The 20909-nt window shown below is 40.9% G+C and overlaps 1 protein-coding gene across 2 annotated transcripts; it reads left to right on the forward strand.

Annotated features, from left to right (window-relative positions):
- Positions 1-2476: 2476 nt before the first annotated feature.
- styxl1 (serine/threonine/tyrosine interacting-like 1) lies at positions 2477-19787 on the forward strand. Of its 2 annotated transcripts, XM_042008233.1 has the most exons (10): positions 3323-3389; positions 5659-5783; positions 5879-5940; positions 6616-6715; positions 6793-6926; positions 9269-9423; positions 9520-9617; positions 16369-16481; positions 19270-19418; positions 19454-19787. In XM_042008233.1, the coding sequence occupies exons 2-9, from the start codon at positions 5681-5683 to the stop codon at positions 19399-19401; spliced, it is 897 nt and encodes a 298-aa protein (XP_041864167.1). In that variant the 5' UTR covers positions 3323-3389; positions 5659-5680; the 3' UTR covers positions 19402-19418; positions 19454-19787. The 2 variants fall into 2 exon arrangements, with proteins under 2 accessions (XP_041864168.1, XP_041864167.1); XM_042008234.1 differs by lacking the exon at positions 5659-5783 and having other exon boundaries at positions 2477-3389.
- The last annotated feature ends 1122 nt before the right edge of the window (positions 19788-20909 follow it).

Below are 20909 nucleotides of genomic sequence, written 5' to 3' on the forward strand. Positions count from 1 at the left end.
TGGAAAACTGAAAAAGGAAAAAGACATAAATAAATGCAGTTTGGTGGTGGCCTTGCCAGTTAATAACATTACACTATTCACAACTGAATAATGTGTTTTAGTAAGAACAACATGTCCACCTACAAGTTTTTCTTCTCTGTAATCTGTCAGGTGCAGACAGCATGGATGTGTCTATTGCACCTCTGGCACCACCTGCTGGCCAAGAAAAATCACTTCAGCAGAAAATATTAGTTAACGCCCAGATGTAAAAGATCAGATGCACAGAAGAAAACGTGGTACTCAACGTGTATATTGTTATCACTATCGGTCAGGCAGCAGAATTGTCATGAATTTACACAGGACCAGAACATTTTATACCAAACCAACATGACCTGACCTATCAATCAAGCAATGCATCAAAGTTTATTTCTATAGCACCTTACAACAGCACTCAAGCAAAGACTCTGACATGGCGTGGAACTACAAACACTATGACATGAACTATATCGCTAACAGTAAATAATGGACTGGCCAGGAAGAAGGGAAACCAATGGCTTAAATACACTGAAAGACTAACTAGACACAGGTGAGGTTAATGAACCAGAATCAGACCAGGTGAACTAATGAGCAGGCAACACAAAGCAGCACAGGACTAACATGGCCCTACAAGAAACCAAGAACATAAATCCTGATCATGATACTTTACAGTCTGTTATATCTTTACCTTTCTTCTCCTCCATCTGATGGACTTTACAGAAGACTGGGACCCAGAGTGACATGCTGCAGCCCATGCATTGCCTTTGGCTCGATGTTCAAACTGTTTCGGTTATTGAACTGATTTCAGGGAGGAGTCATCAAGAAAAGAACTGTAATCCCTAACCCTAACCCTCTGGTCAACAATGATTTTCTTAACCGCTTTGTCTTTGTGTATCTAGATAACATTCTCATCTTTCCAAAGACCCGTCTGACCACATTTACCATGTCCGGTTGGTTCTCCAGAGGCTTTACTTTAAGGCAGAGAAGTGTGAATTCCACTCTGATTCCATCAGCTTTGTGGGATACATCTTCATGAGCGGGCAGATGAAGACCAACCAAGAGAAGGTGAGAGCGGTTCTGGACTGGCCAAGACATTAAGCACTTACAACCCTTCATATATTTACTGAATTCTATTGTAGATTTATTCTGAACTTCAGTTTGTGGCACCTCTCACTAAACTCAGTTCCCCTAAAGCCTGGTACACACATAACAGTTTTTGGGCTGTTCTAGTCCTGATTTTGCCTTCTTGACCTTGGATGGCAAACGCCCGATCACCGTGAGATTTCCCTGTCCAGTCATCATTTGGTCTGTGGTGTATTACGAGCCGATTTGTCCGGATAATCCTCTCCGAAACGGATTGTAGCTGACAATTAGGAATGTTGAACACATTCAATATTTCAGAGCCAATTTCTGAGGAACGCCGACGACTCGTGCATTGTGACTGCATGGATGGTGACATGGTACGAAATGTAGTCAGAGAGCGAGCTGGCTGGGGAACAAGCAAGTAAATAAAGTCCGTGTTCACGCCGACTCCATTCTGTTATTTTTTTTCAGTTCTGGCTTTTTCTGTTAACAATAGTCCCAAGACCACCATCATTCCCTCATCCTATATATCCTCTTCCATGCTGTGTGTTTTGTTTTCCGATTGTTACTATGTTTCTTCTTCGTTTTTTGCCGGTTGTTGCTATGGTTCTTCTACGTTTCGACCTTTGTCTGGCTCGGAGGACTAGATTGTTGAAGGGGTACGGTACAGCATTGTTATGTGTGTTGTTCTGTGATTAGATTATCGGCGCACACCACACACACTATGATCCAAACTGTTTAATCCCTGATTTTTTTTATCTTCACGTGAGGTCTTGAACCGATAAAAAATCTCAAGATTAAAAAAATTGTTGTGTGTACCAGGCCTAAGTCTCCTTTCAGTCATCCGAGAGTGTGGAAAATGCCTTCCTGGAACTTAAGAACTAGTTTACCTCTGCTCTTGTGCTCCAACAACCGGATTCTTAACGACCGTGTTCCCCTTTACGTTGTGTGGATGGTGCAGTTTTCCCTGGTGTGTACACAGTCTTGTGGTTAACCAGCACAGCTGAGTGGAATCTGAGTGGAATCAGGCTTATCGCACCTCATCTGCTTATAAACCCCCGGCTGATCTTCGTTCAACGCTGGATCGTTGGTACATTTATGTGATTCCAGCTGCCTCCTACACCGTCTGGGTCCCTGAACCTCAACCATCTACAGCTTCGTACAAACCACCCTTAATAAATCTGTTAAACCTGCCTTGCTGGATATCTCTTTTCCTTGGGTCCAACTCTTTTTGTGACAGTGGAGCTGGTGGCAACACTGAAGACGTGGGCTGTGGAGCTAGAGGCAACACTGGACACAGGTGCACCTCCATATGGGTGTTTGCTTTGGTGTTTTCTGTTGCTTAGTTCCTATAGTCCTTAAGTCTTGTGTTTTGGTTTCTTGTCCTAATTATGTACAGCCACACCCCTTGTATGTTCTGTGCTCGTTGCTTCCTGGTTCAGCTCACCTGGTTTAACTATCTCATTCACTTCATTGTTCTCCATTAGTCCATTTGTGTATTTATACTCCTTGTTTTTTAGTTTCCTTTGTCACTTCATCCATCCCTGTGTGGTCACTGAGATTTCAGTTCATGGATTAACCCCTTTTTCCTGCATTCCGTCTGTCTCCTGCCTCTCCGTCCTGCGTTTGGGTCCTCATCTCCACCACACCGTGACACTCAGTCTTTGATGTCTGTTGCTTCATGTGGTCAGATCATTCTGTCATGATTTGAGGAGGAAGTGGACCCAAACGCAGGATGGAGAAGGCAGGAGGCAGATGGGTGCAGGAATAAAGCTTGTGTCTTTTAACACAAGGCCAAACAAAGGAGACAAGACAGGGAAACGCAACAAATGATCTGACGAAGGACAACTGAAACCAAGGGGCATAAATACACTGAGGGACTAATAAGGAACAGGTGAAGTGAAGGTGAGTTTGGGTGTCACTTGGTCCCTCCTCCAAGGAGGGCAATGATGGACTTCCTCCAGGACACAGCAAGTCTATGTGAGAGGAGTCTGTGTGTGGCCCCCAAGTGTCCTCCCACAAGGTCCAGAAGGGGAGGGCCTTCTAGTTGCAAGGAGCTGAAGCCTCCCCGTTAGCATAACCTCAAGGGAACTGGTGGGAAAGCTCCTTGGGCTGGACACAGAGCCAGCTTTTTGGCCCACGGTGTGGTCACCAGCACTTCAGAGTCTGACAGCAGCTCTTCAGCGTCTAACACCGGCACCCAGGTCCCAACCCTGGTCCACTCCACCCCATGAGGTTCCTGTCTCCAAGGGGGTCGGGACAGGTGAAGAGAATGAGAAAAATCAAACCAGGTGAGCACAAAAGCAAAAAAGAACACAATACACAAGGACAATTAACCTACAGAATAAAACAGGAAATCAGACTAAAAACCCTTAAATCAAAACCCGAAGATCATAACATATTTTTTGTCAATTTAGTTGTTTTTTTTTTTTTTTAAATTGAAAAATAATGAAAATTCAACCTGTAAAACCTTTATTGAAGCAGTTTTCAGTCGCTTGTGAGACATTTTCAAACAGTCTACTGAAAAGACATTTTACAATGAACACAGCATGGTTTATCAAAGCGTATTACTTTAAAGCGAACCTTTAACAGTAAGCAGCTATATTTGATGATGCAATATGATTCAAACACAAACTATTTAATCTGTGTAGATTTGAACTTCCAGCATTATGATAAAAATATCCCTAAAGTAAAATTGAACGAAAATAATGACAAATTAAAAATAATAGAATTTACAAGGAGCAAGTCTGACCATCAAATTTGATGCACATTTCATTCTTGTCACTTATTGTTTTGTCTTGTAATCTTGACCTTTAAAACTATTTCAATTTTTACTTGTATGGGGACATTTCCAATGATATCAGTGATCATTTGCCAGATTTTGCTATTTATAATCGTAACAATAACAAGGACAAAAGGGATAACACGTTAAAGTACAAGTGGGTGAGGACAGAAGAGACAATAAATGCATTTAAAATGAGCTTTTAATATATAACTGGGAAACTAGAATGGAAGAAGCAGATGTGGAACGAAATATTCTTAAGAATTTTCAAATTATTATATAATAAATATTGCCCAATAAAACAATATAGAAGTAAATATAAACATAACCATTGCCCATGGACTAAAAAAGTATTGCAAAATGCTATCAAGAAGAAACAGTTTATACAGAAAATTTGTAGAACAATAAAAGCAGACGTAAAATATAAGAAATATAAAAATAAATTAACCACCGTGAGAACATGTAAAAAAAATTATTATTGTAAAATATTAACTATCTGCAGCAGAAGTGTTTATTGACCTCGACACTACTGATCATGGAGATTTGATGAATAAACTAGAGTTGTGTGGGATAAGAGATAATGAGCAACCAAGCTCAGAAGAATACTTTTTTTTTTAACTGGACTTTTGTAGAAACCAAGTTTGTTAAACGATGGCATTATAATTCTGTATTATTTGTTATTTGTGTTAACATTCACTAAAGTGTGTTATGATATGCAAACTTATTTCAGAGGTTTAAGTCATTCAACGTCTTACGTTGCTGTTATGGAAAATTCTTGATTGCTAGGTAGGCTGTCCCATTTCACGAACGTTAAACTACTTTAAAAAAACAAAACAAACAACAACAAAAAGAAACTTTTTAAATTTGACAGTAAACCAAAGAACACTTACCTAAACATATCGACTCCACCTTTTAAGTGGTAACTTTAAACTGGTTCAATTTCACCTTTATTTGGTTGAAAGAGTCTTAACTCCAAATTAAAATTATGAGAAATGTCTTTCTGAAATGAGTGAAACTGCAGCAGAAAGTTGCCCCTGCGTGAAATTGCTTAACTGCGCTGAGGCTTCTTCTTCTGTTTATCATTGGCACTTAGCAAAGCTGACATTGCTACACATACCGCCACCTAGTGGACATAGATTTTTTTGCGCAAAAGTCAAGATTAAACACATTAATTTTAGCTTATGTTTTGTGTGTGTGTGTGTGTGTGTAGTTAAGCTGTGTTCATCTAAGTATTTTAATTTATAACATTACTAAAAGCTTGGTAAATTGACATAAACTTAAACATTGAAACAACAAAAATGTCAAAATGCGATTTACAGTGCAGCTGTTGTTAATAAAACCTTACTTCCTGCACCGGTCTTTCCTTCCGCCTCGTCAGCCTGCGTTTCGGTCCTCACCTTCGCCTCAACCCATAACAACATACCTTTGATAATACATAAATAATCACTCATACATATAAGAAAATTTTCTTTAAAAACAATGTTTAAAAAATATTTTAAAATGTCAGTTGCCATTTGGGACAACCCAGTGGTGACGGGGTCCTAAACAAGCACTTAGTTCTCGTATTCCTTGGGTCTGCTTTAACAAAAAAGTCACATGATCCAGAAATAGAACACTGTGACTTTAAGACAACATCATCACCAACCACCAATAAAAGTTGGCTGAGTTGCTTAGCAACAGAAGCCACTCAAACAAAATGTTCCCAGAACACCAGGCTCATTTGTAGGTGATTTACATAGTCTATATCTAGATTCTTTAGCTTTGTTTCTGTCAAGTAGCTTTCTCCTCAACATTCCTGCGATGGCTGAAATTGCAATGTGTGAATCATATGAGTTGTTCAACCTACTCAATCAGTACAACTGTGTGTCGAGGCTGGCGGAGATAAACTACCTTTGTTTGATTGGTAAGACATGAGATTCAGCTTCACCAGTTACACTTTGGTGTAGAATTGCTTCTATCATTCAAATGAATGTTTTTTACTTCATGTGTATTTTGTAGATGCTCGGGAAACCCAAGATTACTACACAAGTCACATCATAACAGCTAAAAATATGAAAACGGTATGGACATCACTGTGATTCAGACTGAGTGTATAAGTTTGAGTTTTGTAAAATGGAAAAACCACTTTGTTTTACAGAAACAGACTTCCAGGACAAGATGTGTGCATCAGTTTTCTGCACCCGACCTATTATTTCAAATTTGAATAATATAAGGAGGTCTTGATTAAACTTTGATAGGCTTCTTCTACAGTTTATATAAAATATACAGTATAGACTGTAGCTTCTGACCTATAGTTGCTCTTTAATTCTGAATCATGATTGTGAATGGTCTTTATATATATTTTTTTTTTTTTTATTTTATAGTAAGAATTTTCCCCTGGGATTTATAAAGTATTTTTCATTTTATTAATTACATGGAAAAATAAGAAGAAGCCTGGTGAACTGTTCCTGAAGCCCACTTCAAGAAAATCTGTCTGAGAGTTCAAACGGTGTGGAACAATAAAGCTATTTTAGACCATACTTTACAGACTTTCAAGCTTGTTAGAATTGTACAAAACTTGTTTTTGCTTTACACACTGTAATACATCCATGTTTGCATGTTTCAGCAAGTCATTGCTCTTTATTTAGGTTTGAGTTCATTTATAGAAAGGCTTGATTATTGCACTTATTTCCACTTGGAAATATTAGAGTCTAAGGATATGACTGAATCAGAGCTTTTTGTGTGACTCTTTCCAGGACTCGGAGGGAACCTTCCTCCTTCCAGAGGCAGAGGAGGTGGATAGCATGCGGCATGTGGTGGTCTATGACAGCAACACAAGCTGCTTAGAGGAGCAAGGTGCTTAGTTCGGATTTTTTTTTTTTTTTTTACCAGAAACATTTATTTAAAGTTGTGTTATCTCTCTGTAATTGCAGCCAGAGCAGTTGACTGTGCTCAAGTCCTGGCGACGGTCAGTCTTTATCCAGTCCACATAGTGAGAGGGGGCTTCCAGAGGTTCTCAGCTCTGTACCCTTTCTTAAGGACTGAGAAGATACTTTACACTATCACAGTAAGACCTGACACACACACATCCATTCATGTAAATAGTTGCCAAATTCTTGATAAAGCTGAGTCCAATTCACTAAACTAGAGAGAAACCAGTGTCTGTTCAGTACAATGATTTTAATTTGATGCTATTCAGATGACTGATTGGTGCACAGGGCCAAACTATCTGCCATGTCTGAATTTCAAGTAAAAACAACCATTTAGTACTACTGATCTACAGATAATATTCTTCTCTATAAAATCCAGCTACTGGTCTCCTCACTTCCAAGATGTTTACTGTTGGTTGTTGAAAGAAGAAAGGATGCTGCGCTGTAGAAGGGGCAGACTGGGGCAAAAAAGTGGCCCAGGAATTTAGTACCTGACTGGCCCACTAAGGGGCTGGGGGGGCAGATGGTGGATGATGGAGGATGGAGACAGATGATGGAGGTGGATGATGGAGCCGGATTCTGGCGGTGGAAGAAATAAATTCACATACAGTATACATGGAAGACAGAAAAATATGAATGTAAACAATATTGAAGAGATAATGACACATCATTTCACCTGAGGCCTTGATTAAAATTAATATATATTAGAAAGTGAAAACAGCAGCCGACACATTCGTCAGGTGGCCAACAATGAGCTTCTTAAAGAGAACAAAGAAACAGAGCTGGAGGCTGAGGTGTAGCAGTACCAGTAGTAGTAACAGAACTCATAGACAGTAATAGACTTATTACAACTAAACAGCAGCTGCAGAAAATTGAAAAACAGCTCACATTTTTTATCTGGCAAAAAATACAGCTAGCCAAAAAAACATTATCAACTTTACCATCATGCCACTGGTGCTGAGCGCTGGCTGTGCGGTATTGTCCTCCTCATTGCTCTGATTATCTTCACTCTAGATAAGAGAGAAGCTCCTTGTTAGTAAAGCACTTAAACAACACTATCAGTGACACATTAAAACTGTAGAATTTAACAGTTGTACACAATTATGGTGTTAAGTATCATATACATTTTAATTTTTGCTTTATTCTTATGTGTATGTATATGCCTTTACCTGGTCAAGTGTGTATAGGCTGCTCTCCTCCCTGACACTTTTCCTCTGTTGGGATGGCGACTTTGGAGATATGAGCAGAGACATTTGGTTGAAGTTTGGGGAAATTCACATGTATTCACACGTAGCTGTATTAAAAAATATGCAATATAGCTACAGAAAATTGTGGTTTAACAGATAAGTAAACGGGACAAATGTAATGAACTATGTGAGGTTGATTCTCAAGCACACGCACATGATGTTGTTTGCTCTCTGTTTCAAACAGGTATACTACTTAGAATGTTTAAATTTGTTAAATAGAAAAATGTAGAAAATTTTGACGTATTTTCACTCAGACAGGCACAATTACATGTTCTTAATACTGAATAAGTATAGCTTAAGTTTTATGAAACTAGAAAAAAATAGGACTATAGACTAATATAATGGACAAAGAAACATACATTAGTACACATTTCCTCTACACATACACTGTCCTAATTAACATATTATCCAACAAAACCCACACAAAAGTATAAAACTGGCATTCAGTATAGTGTTGATGAGTTAGCAAAGTTATTAATTTAGCAGAGTAGAATTTAGCTCACTATCGCTTTAAGTGACATACTAAAGAGAAAAAAAGGCTGATGAGCACCGACTGGGTCTGGTCCACATAATGACGTTTTTACAGCCAAACTATCCTAAATGTCTTCTGCTAAAAGTTAGCAAGCTAGACAAATGTCATCACATTACAGCCACCTACCAGACGAGCATCTTCCTCCAGGTCATGCTGTCCACCAGACGTCAACGCAGGTGCTGCTGAGGATGAGTTGAAAAAAGTATATTTGTCAGTTTCTGACACTTGGCTTCTGCTTCAACTTGTAGTGCGTGCCTTTTCTCTCTCTCTCTCTCTCTCTCTCTCTCTCTCTCTCTCTCTCTCTCTCTCTCTCTCTCTCTCTCTCTCTCTCTCTCTCTCTCTCTCAACTTTCGCAGTCCTTCCTTACACTGCTTCTCCATTGTTGCACGGGTGATTGATTGATGAAGATGAATATGAATATGAGGAGGGGGCCTGTACAGACACCCATTAAGGCCTATAATGATTAGCCAGACACTTGAGGAACTGTTATTATTGGTCAACACATTAAAGGCCAGCCCAACTCCATTAAAAGTTTTTTTGTTTGTTTGTTGGTTTGGTTTTTTTTAAAGGCCGCACCGGCCCACAGACTCATCGGAAAAGTCCCGGTACTCTTGATAGCCAGTCTGCCCTTGTGCTGTAGTAAACATAATATAAAGTGCTGTTAAACATTGCCATTTAATATATTTCTGTATCATCCCAGGAGCTTGAAAACCTGAAGATTTATCCAGTGGAGATTATTCCAGGACTTGTGTTTATGGGTGACCAGAAGCAAAGCATGGATGCAAGTATCCTCACAGACCTGAAAATTAGCGCGATTGTCAGCTTCTCACATCTTACACAGACTGAATCTCTAGAGTAAGACAGGATCAGATATTAAAAGAAAGAAAATTGACAGTTTTATTCTATTAGTGTTTATTTATTGTTTCTTTTATTGCATTCTTTAAAATCTAGATCTACAAAGAGAAGCCAGACCATCCTTAATATTCCTGTGGCTGATTCTGTGGACTCTGATTTATATTCAAGTTTTCAAAGGATTTGCAGTTTTATTGGTGAGTCTTTGCCATACTTTGATTCATAAGATGCATTTAATTTGTAGTCTTTATTTTGCAGGATATGCTGATCTTTAATGTCACCTGTATTAAGTTTCCTTTTTTTTTTTTTTTTTTTTTTGCCCTGTCCAGCATGGTAGCGGCAGAATGATGGTCTGGCTGCTGTGTTGTGCCAAACAATTTGCTTTGCCAAGCTCCTCTTGATAATCTGACTTTTTATTTAAATTCTTATTCATTCATTCATTCATTCAATAATTTACATAATATTGCTGGACCTGACTGGAGAAGAGTGAATAGAAATGAGAAAGAGAGTAGAGAAAAGAGGAAGCAGAGACAACAGACAGAAGACAACAACCCTTCAATCCAAACAAACACCAATCAACTGCTACACCTGTACAGAAACACAGCAGAAATTTCCTATGGCTTTTACAAGAAAACAAAGCTGACACTCATCAGGAGCTCCTAAAAGAGACAAAAAGCTGAAGAAAAAACAGAAAACCCCCCAAAAACATAGTATCACAGCAAAAACTAAAAGAAACAAGAACACACACCTAAACAAAAGTATCTCTTAGTGTATAAACTCACAGGGCGAAGCAGTGACTGTGTCAGCATGCAGAGTATGAGGACTCAGAGATGAGTGTGATCGTGCAAATGCCACAACGCTTCTACGAAGCCTTGAGGCAAACTAGGGTGGCCCAGAGACCCGGGCTAGCACAACAACACTGGAGCACAAATCCCAGCCACCCCACCACCAAGATGACCCTGGACCCACCCAGAAGCTGGCAGAGGAAGGGACCAGCCAGAGTCCCCTGTGGTCACGGGGCAAAGATTGGCAGCCGCCGAACCTGCCAGGCATCAGCCATCCAGTGCGGTAAGAGCACAGGGCTCAGGGCCCCAAGTGCCTGAAATTTTACCCATCAAACGAATGACCCATTTCCTTATAATCACCCACAGCCCCACATTTGGACAGAAATTCAAAACCCAACAAAATATCACTGGAGGGAACATCAGCACCTGAAAACGTCACTAAAGCCAATAAGTCAAATTTACAAACCGTTTGCCACATTCCCAATATACACATGCCCATGTTCCATTCATTGCTGTAGCAGGGATTTAAACACCTCGACAAAGCTGCTTTCATTAACGCATAATTACCCCTTTTGCCTTCCGACAACCCGTTACACTTGTCATGAGCATGGCAGGCAGTAACAAGGTCATAAATTTAAATCTGTGTCATCCCAACCATTAAATCGGCAGCAAACTCAAATTGTTCCACCCAATCAGACAATTCAGGCTCACCCCTGTGAAAACTTCAGGCATGAACATGAGGCGGGCAGTTCGACTTGTTGGAACGGACACAGAACCCATACTACCAGAAGGATTATACCCTGCATCTGGTTTGAATAAACCCTGCTGGATTGAGATACTCTCTGCCTCTGACATTTTTTTATTTGATCCCACCACTGCCACCAGCGTGATAATTTTTCATTATTGAGAGTATTGAGCTGCCATCACCTGGTCTGGTCCAGTTTCAGAGGCAAAAAAGCAGCCACCACAGACAGGTCAAGAATACTGAAAACACAAATCTTTATTGAGATTAAAATGTCTAATCTAAGATGTTTGGGAAAATAGGTCAGAAAGGGCACTCCAGCAGGCTACGCAGCTACCATGCTGCACACCAATACTGCAAACAAAAAGAAAAAGTCATGCATACCTAAAAGAGGCACAGCACACAGGACTTTCTGCACAGCATGTGGTACACTGCACACTGTGGGATTCACTCTTACACCACCCCTTTAAGGAGCCCTACAACTGTAGGCAAGTCAGAACCCACTTTTGTCACTAGGAGGAAGCAGAGCACTGCCCAACCAGTCAGCTGCCACCTTAAATAAACACCTATTGCAGATGATGTCATTTTGCTCCCTTACGTATGAAAATAACGACGTCCGTTTCAAACGTTGTCATATGTTGCCATCCTCATACTTCTATACGTCTTTTGTGTTGCCATGGTTGTTAAGTCAAATGCTCCACTAGTGGGCAGTGCTGAGTTCAAAGTTCACTCCCACAAGTCAACGTCAGACACTGTTTGGCAGCGGTAATGTGTTGCTATAAAGTTGTTTATAAACCGTCTTAACACGCCCTAAACCCTTGCATATAGTCTTAATTCAAAAGCTTGTGCAATTTATACAATTGTTGTCGTCTTCTTTATTCTTCTTCTGCCCCCCCCCCCCCCCCCCCCCCCCACCCCTTCCTGATTCTGTTCTTCTTCTCTGGTTTGTTTCGTTGGCCGGTCGCATGTCAGCTGTTCTGCTCAGTACTGCCCCCAAGATTTCTTGTGGTATTGCAACGTCTTTTGTGTCAAGCAACGGATAGCTGAAAACGGATCAAATTATGCACATAACAGACACAGAAGACAGACGAAACTGTCCATCCGTCTACGTATCCGTCTTCTGCTTTAAGCATAAATGGGCCTTAGGGGGTCTGGATCTGAGAGAGAGAGAGAGAGAGAGAGAGTTCAGTCCAATATCTACTGAGACGGGGACAGGACCAGTATATGTGAAATAGTGAGGCTTCAGCAGTTCTGCATTTGTCACAGAAGGAACTAACACCAGAATATAAACAAGAGAATTTAGTTTTTGGCATATGAGTTTGATTGACCACTTTGAATTGAATAAGACAGGGACGGGTGCACAGAGAGGATGAGTGCACATGTTTAAGCACTGAGTTCCACATTTTATTTGACAGAGACAGGCTTGCATCTCAAGTTTAGTAATTTAGATAGTTTAGCTAAGTTCTTTATGTGTGATGGTTTCAAAGAGAGGGTATCCACAATTGTGGTGTCTGATCCTGACAGCAGACTAGAGGACTGACTAAACAGATAGTGCCTGACTTGCAAATATCTAAACAAATCAGATTTAGAAAGGTTATATTACTTAATTAACTTATTGAATGAAACCAGACTATTATCAATAAACAGATCACTGTTTGGAAAACAAATTGAGATTGTTGGCTCTGTCCAGGCTGGTATCCAGCTGCTGCCGGTCTTTGGTGTTGAAGCCGGTGATCGACATTCCTGCCCACATGTCTCTGGTGTTGTTCTGTTGGAGGGAGTCTTACAGCTTCTTCCTGTAGTAATAATAATAATAATACATTTTAAGGCTCCTTTCTTGACACTCAAGGTCACCATACAGATAAAATCATGGTAAAAAAAACAAAAACACAGTAAATAATAAAAAATAAATAACACGTAAATAATGACAAAGCAATTTAAAACTGAATATATATATATATATATATATATATATATATATATATATATATATATATATATATATATATATATATATATATATACACACTGCTCACAAAAATTAAAGGAACACTTTTTTTATTGGGCCTGGCATGAAATCAGTTAAACCTGTCTGATAATTTTCTGGTTGGTTAAGCAGCTGAGGGCATCGTTAATCACTTTCAGCTGTATTGGTGTTCATGGAATTAACAACAGGTGCACCACAGTGGCAACAATCAGAAAACCCTCAAAACAGGACTGGTTTTACATGTGGAGGTCATTTCAAGTTTCTCCCTCTTGATCTTTTTTGGCTGATTTTTCACTCGTGCTGGTTTTGGCTTGAGTAATCATCTCTACTGGCAGTATGAGGCGATTCCTTAACCCTACAGAAGTTGCACAGGTTGTCCAACTTCTCCAGGATGGCACATCCACACGTGCTGCAGCAAGAAGGTTTAATGTGTCTCCCAGCACAATCTCCAGAACATGGAGGAGATTTCAGGAGACTGGTGGTTATTCTCGGAGAGCTGGACAGGGCCGTAGAAGGTCCTCAAGCCATCAGCAAGACCGATACCTGCTCCTTTGTGCAAGGCGGCACAGGCTGAGCACTGCTCGTGCCCTACAGAATGACCTCCAGAGGGCCACTGGTGTGAATGTCTCTACCCAAACAATCAGGAACAGACTTCATGAAGGTGGCCTGAAGGCCCGACGTCCTGTAGTGTGCCCTGTGCTCACTGCCCAGCACCGTGGAGCTCGACTGGCATTTGCTGAAGAACACCAGAATTGGCAAGTCCGCCACTGGCGCCCTGTACTTTTCACAGACGAGAGCAGGTTCACCCTGAGCACCTGTGATAGACGTGAAAGAGTCTGGAGAAGACAAGGAGAACGTTATGCTGCCTGCAACGTCGTTCAACATGACAGGTTTGGTGGTGGGTCAGTGATAGTCTGGGGAGGCATATCCATGGAGGGACGCACAGACCTCTACTGCCTAGGAAATGGTTCTCTGACTGCCATAAGGTATCGAGATGAAATCCTTCAACCCATTGTCAGACCCTACGCTGGTGCAGTAGGTCCTGGTTTCCTCCTAATGCACGGCAATTCCCGGCCTCATGTGGCAAGAGTATGCAGGCAGTACCTGGAGGATGAAGGAATTGAAACAATTGAATGGCCTTCACGATCCCCTGACTTAAACCCAATAGAACATGTGTGGGACATTATGTTTCGATCCATTAGGCGCCGCCAAGTTGCTCCTCAGACTGTACAACAGCTCAGGGATGCCCTCACACAGATCTGGGAGGAAATGCCACAAGACACCATCCGTCGTCTCATTAGGAGCATGCCGCGACGTTGTCAACCATGCATACAAGCTCGTGGGGGCCACACAAGATACTGAAAAGCATTTTGAGTTGCAGAAATTAAGTTTTTGAAAAAATGGACTAGCCTGCCACATCTTCATTTCACTCTGATTTCAGGGTGTCTACACAATTGAGCCCTCTGTAGGCTGAAAACTTTTATTTCCATTAAAAGACTTGGCATCCTTTTGTTCCTAAGACATTGCCCTGTCGTTATTTGTATAGATATCCAACTTCATATTGAGATCTGATGTATCTAATGTGTTTCTTTAAAGTGCTCCTTTAATTTTTGTGAGCAGTGTATATATATAAAAAACCCAACTGATTAGGACACTTGCCCACTCATAGCGAAGGCAAACCTAAACAGGTGGGTTTTAGCTGTGACTTAACTGACTGTAGGGCTCCTTACACCTCCTCAGCCCCACCTCGATTTCCCTCTGAATCCTTTTTAACTCCTCCTGATCTCCTGACCTAAAGGTTCGCTTCTTACCATTGAGAAGACACTTCAGGTTGCTGGTGATCCAGGGCTTGTTGTTGGGAAAACAACAGACAGTCTTGGTTGTAACCTCACAAAATTTAATGTAACCAGTGATGCAGTCTGTGATCTGATTAATATCCTCTCCATGTAAGGAATCACCAGTGATGCACAGCAAAGCTTCCGGGTGTTTAATCTGTAACTGTGCGACTGTTGTGTGGATTACGTCACACACAGCTGCCCAATCAGCTGATGGTAAGATGTAAACACCTGTCTGGAAAGATAGTAGGGGTGCATACTGACATCTAATAGTTGTTTGGTGTGCAGAGACGTACCTTACATGTCTGGGATTACACCACCTCTCCTTCACGTACATTACAATCCCGCCGCCTTTCCTCTTTCCACTCGTAACATCTCGGTCTGCTCGAGCAGTCCTGAAGCCGGGTACATCCACACTCTGGTCTGGGATGTCCTCAAGCAGCCATGTCTCAGTGAAGCACATCGTGCTGCACTTGGTATTACCTCAGAGTTTTAACCAGTTGCTCAAAGTTCGTCCACCTTGTTTCCTAGAAACCTCACGTTCCCCATGATGATCGATGGAACTGAGGGTTTATATCTTCTCCTCCTTGTCTTGACTTTCACTCCAACTCTGCAGCCACAGCATCTCCGCTTGAGCGCCACAGGGTCCATGGGTCGAGCTCCAGGCAGGCACAGTGGCCTGGAGAGAGCTAACAGCTGCTTCTTTACCTGTACAAGAGCCCTTCAGGTCAGCACAGCCTTCAACCAGAAAAAGTTCAAAAAGGACGAGAAGAACCAGGGAAATGTGATGGAAGCTGGAAGGTGTCCATGTGGCACGTTTAAGTGAGAAAAAGATCATTCAGTTAAGAGAAGGAATAATATAAAACAACCAAAAGATTAAAGAAGACACAGAGCTGCTGTAACTAGCTGCCACACTCGCTGCGCCATCTTTAAAAAGAAATTTAAAAAAAAAAGTTCCCTTTTGACCAGGGAATGCTTTGAAATCTCCCCTGGAGAAGTTGGAGAGTGTTGATTGGAGGATGGATATCTGAATAACTAAAGCTTTTGCCTCAGTGACCAGATCTCAGATAAATAGAGGAAAATGGATGAATGGAAGTTGTTTCTGCTTCTAGGAATAAACATGGCCAATACCAACTGTCATGAAAAAAAAATCATTAAATATATCACCAAGCTAAAAAATGGTAAGGCACTTAGTCATGGCTTTTTTTTAACTAGCAACTACTGCTCTACTGTCATGCAACCAGCAGCTGGATTTCAGCACACCACACCCTGGCTGATTCAGCAAAGAAACATAAGAGGACATTATTGGAGGAAGCAAGTAAAAGAAAGGGAAAGAGACATAGCAAGAGATAAGACAAGAGTCAACACTGGACTGACCTTTACAGGCTCAAAAGATCTCAGAGAAGAAATAAGATGCAAGATTGAAGATTCATTAGAGGATTTATTCACAGCTGATGTGTGGTTTATGTATATGGTACAATTGTTGCAATCCATCATTTTAAGGTTTATTAGAACATATACTTTTTTTTGTCATTGATAGAATTGCTGTTGTATACATTTGGTGAGATAGAGGCCTCTGTATCTGTTTCCTGTTTTCAGGTTCATACATCAGCGTGGGATCTCGTGTCTTGGTTGTTTCCAGGCAAGGCAGAAGCCGCTGCAGCACTGTGACCATTGCCTTCCTCATGCAACGCTTCAAATTTACACTAGAGGGAAGTAGGATTCATTCAGTTCAGTGTGTTCTCAAACTGTGGTTCTAATTTTGCTAAGACTGTCAGAAAACTGTTAGATAAGGTGTTATTGTTTAATAATCAATAAGAAAATTTAGCCGCAGAAAGAAATTGCTTTAAGATTTGTCCAAAATTAACATTACTTTTTACAAATGTGTATGACTTGTGGGTACTTCTGGGTACTTGCACCTACTTATTTCACACACACAAGTACTAGGAAATGGGGGTACTTGAGTGTAGAACTGGTAGAATTGAAATCTGTAACTGCATATAATGCCCATGTTTACATTTTCATGATCTACATCTAAATTTGTGTTCTAACACATTTACCAGTTAGTACCCAAAAACTACATGCATTTGTGAGCTTTTTGATTTTGTTTGGATTTTGAAATATTTTACATTATATGAGAAAATGGTTCAGCTGAAAAATAAATCCATTAAATTAACACAGAAACACAACTTTTGGCTCTACCCATGGGGAGAGTTTTAAGCTTGTTACATCCTCTGCGAAAAGTGAGAACTTTGTTCTTGTTTTTGAGGCCTCAAGAACAAAAAAAAAGTTTGTATTGGTCCGATCATGTCATCCTTTCTAAGCTTCATCTGCAACGGGGAGGGATTACTGCAAGGGGGATGTCTGTGTTTTTATGTGCAATAAACAGCTGACCGGGTTATTTGATATGTAACGAGAAACATCGTCCGTGTCAGGGCGGGGTTGTGCACGCGGCCGAGTCCGTGTCTTTAAAGCACCACCTCGATCAGCTGTTCATTAAAACTATCTTTTCAGCCTCGGATCAGGGGAAATGCGGAAGCCACAACTTCCATTCTTTTTCACGTTAACCACGCCCACCTCAAATGTCTGACCAACCACACAATACTTCTCCGAGCCCTCCGAGAAGAAAGTTCTACTCGGCTGATGTGTCGAAAACATAGACTGTATATAAAAGATGGACAGAGCCTCCGTGACGTCATCAGTAGGTTTCTGATGAGCTGAATTGAAGCTCATTGGGCGGTTGCCACCATCGCCATCTTGGCAGTGTCACACGTGTTGTCATTCCCAGAAAATCCAAAAATGGGCAAAGAGGAGGAGCTGGGAGGGGGAATGTGAAGGTGGGGTTGGATGATTGACACCCATCAAACTTGAGCTGCCTGTAGCTAAGAGCTAACCAAGCTAACCCGGAGCTAACAGTAGCTAACCAGCTAACAGAGGTAGGCGGGCTAAAAACCGCAGTTGTGCTGCACTTTCCCTTCTTGCCGCGGATATTGGATGGCTGTCAATCAAAAGGACATGCCCCTAATTATACCGAATTTCAAGATTAAATTAAAGCCGCATGCGGCATCCATCGGGTCCGAGCGTCCTGGACCCCGCCACCCGTCTCATATAACGTGTTAGCATGTTAGCTAATGTGCTAACATGCTAGGTCATATGGTAAAGGGCTAGCAGAGAAATGGAAATTTTGATATACCTAGTTAGCATTTATTGCTAGCATGCTAATTTGCTGGCTAACATGCTATGTTACCATGGCAACAGGTATTGTAATGTGTTAAGGACCCAACAACTATGAATCCTGTCAAGTTTGGTGCAGTTCCCATGTATTCCTGTGGAGATAAGAGCAAACCGTGTTTCATGGCGAGAAGGCTTTTTCCGTCGGTTGCCACGGTTGCAAGCTTTTTCCTATTAGAAAGATTTGAATAGCGTTTGGTCCCCAACTTGTCAGGAAGGTCCCCACCAAGTTTGGAGTCAGTGGCACGAATCCCCTCAGACTAGTTCGTTCAAATGGCAGTGAAATCCAAGATGGCGGGCACCCCGTTGCCATGGCAACAGGTGTTCGATTGACTTCTTTGCTGGACTTGGGGTGTTACACGTATGAATACTGTGAACTTTGGTGCAGATCCCATGTATTTCTATGGAGATATGAGCAAACCGTGTTTCATGGCGAGAAGGTCATTTTCCGTTGGTTGCCACGGTAACATGCTTTCTGCTATTAGAAAGATTTGAATAGCGTTTGGTCCCCAACTTGTCAGGAAGCTTCCCACCAAGTTTGGAGTCAGTCGCACGAATCCCCTCAGACTAGTTCGTTCAAATACAATGTGTGTAAAGTGAAAAAAACGCAAAAAAAATGGACGTACACGCCAAGATGGCGGGCACCCCGTTGCCATAGCAACAGATGTTTGATTGACTTTTTTGCTTGACTCGGGGTGTTACACGTGTGTGCCGAGTTTCGTGTTCCTACGTCGAAGTAGACTTTTGGGACCCCATTCATTTGGGGATTTTTTTGGTCTCTAGGTGGCACTGTTGAGCCATTTTTGCATTGAAGTGTATGCGGACCATAGAATATCGAAATTTGCTCGGGGCTTGATGTGTGTGCCGAATTTCACAACTTTTCATGGGTGTTTAGGGGGTCAAATTTGGCCTTAAGGCGCTTAGAAGGAGGAGAATAAACATTTGGAAAACAATAGGGTCCTTCCATACTTCGTATGGCTCGGCCCCTAATAACATCCAAACAGACGAGTTAAGGTCGAGATGAGTTAAGGTCGATGAGGTCGAGAACTGTCCCCATGTCCGTGAGAGCAAAATGATGTAATTTTGTTCTCATGGCCCCGAGAACAAGAAAAAAGTTCTCGCTTCTCGCGAAGCCTTTCCTTTTCTAATCTCATTATCATTGATAAAGCTTTTATGCATTTTATAGAGGTACACATAGAGACGCCAGAGTGAGCTTGATGGTGAGAAGAAACCTGCTACAGTGCATAACTGCTAATTTCACTTTTTCAGGAAGCATGGATGAACGTGCTGAAATGTAAACCCACCATGAGGCCCAATACTGGATTTCTGCAGCAGCTTTCTGACTGGGAGCTTCAGACCATGGGAAAGAAATGGACTGATGTCTCCCAGTGTCATCTTTAACAACAGAAGTAGCAGTTATAACTGTTTTTTCTTTTTCTTCACACAATAAAAAAACATTCAAGCTGAAGGGACATCTGTCTTCTTTACCTTCACAAGAAAACTTAGCTTAGATAAAGCTTCACAAAAATGTGGCCATTTAAAAGTTACTTCAGAAAAATAAACTTGTATATTGTCATTATATAACAGTTAGCTGGGCACTTGATTTTCATCCATGTTTGCCAATAATTTGGGGATTACTGGGCTTGACATTTGTTTTAGTGATGCAATTAGTGACATCTTAATAATTTAGTGATGCACAACTCTGTTTTGGGAAATGGTTTGAGACATCAGTCCTTAATGAGAGCTATTACACAGCTCACAACAATAATGGGAAGACTTCAACAACACACCAATGAAAATCTTTCTTCATCACATAATAGAATGTGTTGAGAACAGAATATCATCAGAATGATGAATAGAAATCAGACTCATGAACCCTTGAAATGGGAAATTAGAGCTTTTCTGGGCTCCATGTACATTTATTGTTTTTTGTGGATAATCAGCTGGATGTTTTTAGCCTGGTTGCTACGTTTGTAGCATTTCCATCTACAGTGTTGGTCGCTAACTTTCTGGTTGTTCTGTCAGTTTAATATATCAGTGTAGCATACATTACGTTAATGCGCATGCGGGTTAAGGTAATAGGGTTCGGTGCAGTCATCAGTTTGTACTATACGTATACTGATCTGACAATGTATGCTAAACTGACAGAACACCGGTCACAAATATTGGTGCAACTCTGTGGCTGGCTCCCAAAAACAAACTCCATCCATTGCTGTCTAGCCGTTGTTTCCTTCAGGAATTCAACAAATGCAGCTTTCCCTCACAGCATTTCTGCTGTTACATGTTGACTGAAAACGTTGCTGTGACCACCGTGGTGTCTTCAGCGTTACACTGAGCAGTGAAGGTGGGGGTGACTTTCTTCTCATGAACATGCACAACCTGGAGAAGATGACAAATAACTGAGTCCACTTTAAGTATAAATAAACCAATAAGGATCCCTTAAATAACCAGAAAAGCAACCATATGAAATTTTACTTTATCAAACTAAAGTTACTTAAAAGTGAAAAAATGAAGGTATTTAGTACAATCCTGTTAACTAACAACAGGGAAGGTATTATTTAGAACAACAATTACAAGTGAAAGAGACTTATTTTTTTTCTTTTTTTGTTAGTTTGTTTTTGTTTGTTTAATTGTTTTTTTGGAGGGCATTTTCTCTGTTTTATTAACTGGTTTATTTCCTTGCTCACTCACTCACTTACTCGTTTATTTTATTTTATTTTTTAAATGGTATTTATTTATTTATTTGGCCTGTGATTACAAACAGTTGTGGTGTGGTCAATACATGGCTGTGCCAGAGGTAATGAGAATATTGTAATTGACAGGTTACATAACATCAGTTCTGTAAATACAGGTGTGAAGTCCAGGCATCGAATCACGCACCCTGATCATCAGCTGCTGCTTGCAGAGAA

Source organism: Melanotaenia boesemani, chromosome 15 (assembly GCF_017639745.1).
Source record: "Melanotaenia boesemani isolate fMelBoe1 chromosome 15, fMelBoe1.pri, whole genome shotgun sequence".
Classification (NCBI taxonomy): domain Eukaryota; kingdom Metazoa; phylum Chordata; class Actinopteri; order Atheriniformes; family Melanotaeniidae; genus Melanotaenia; species Melanotaenia boesemani.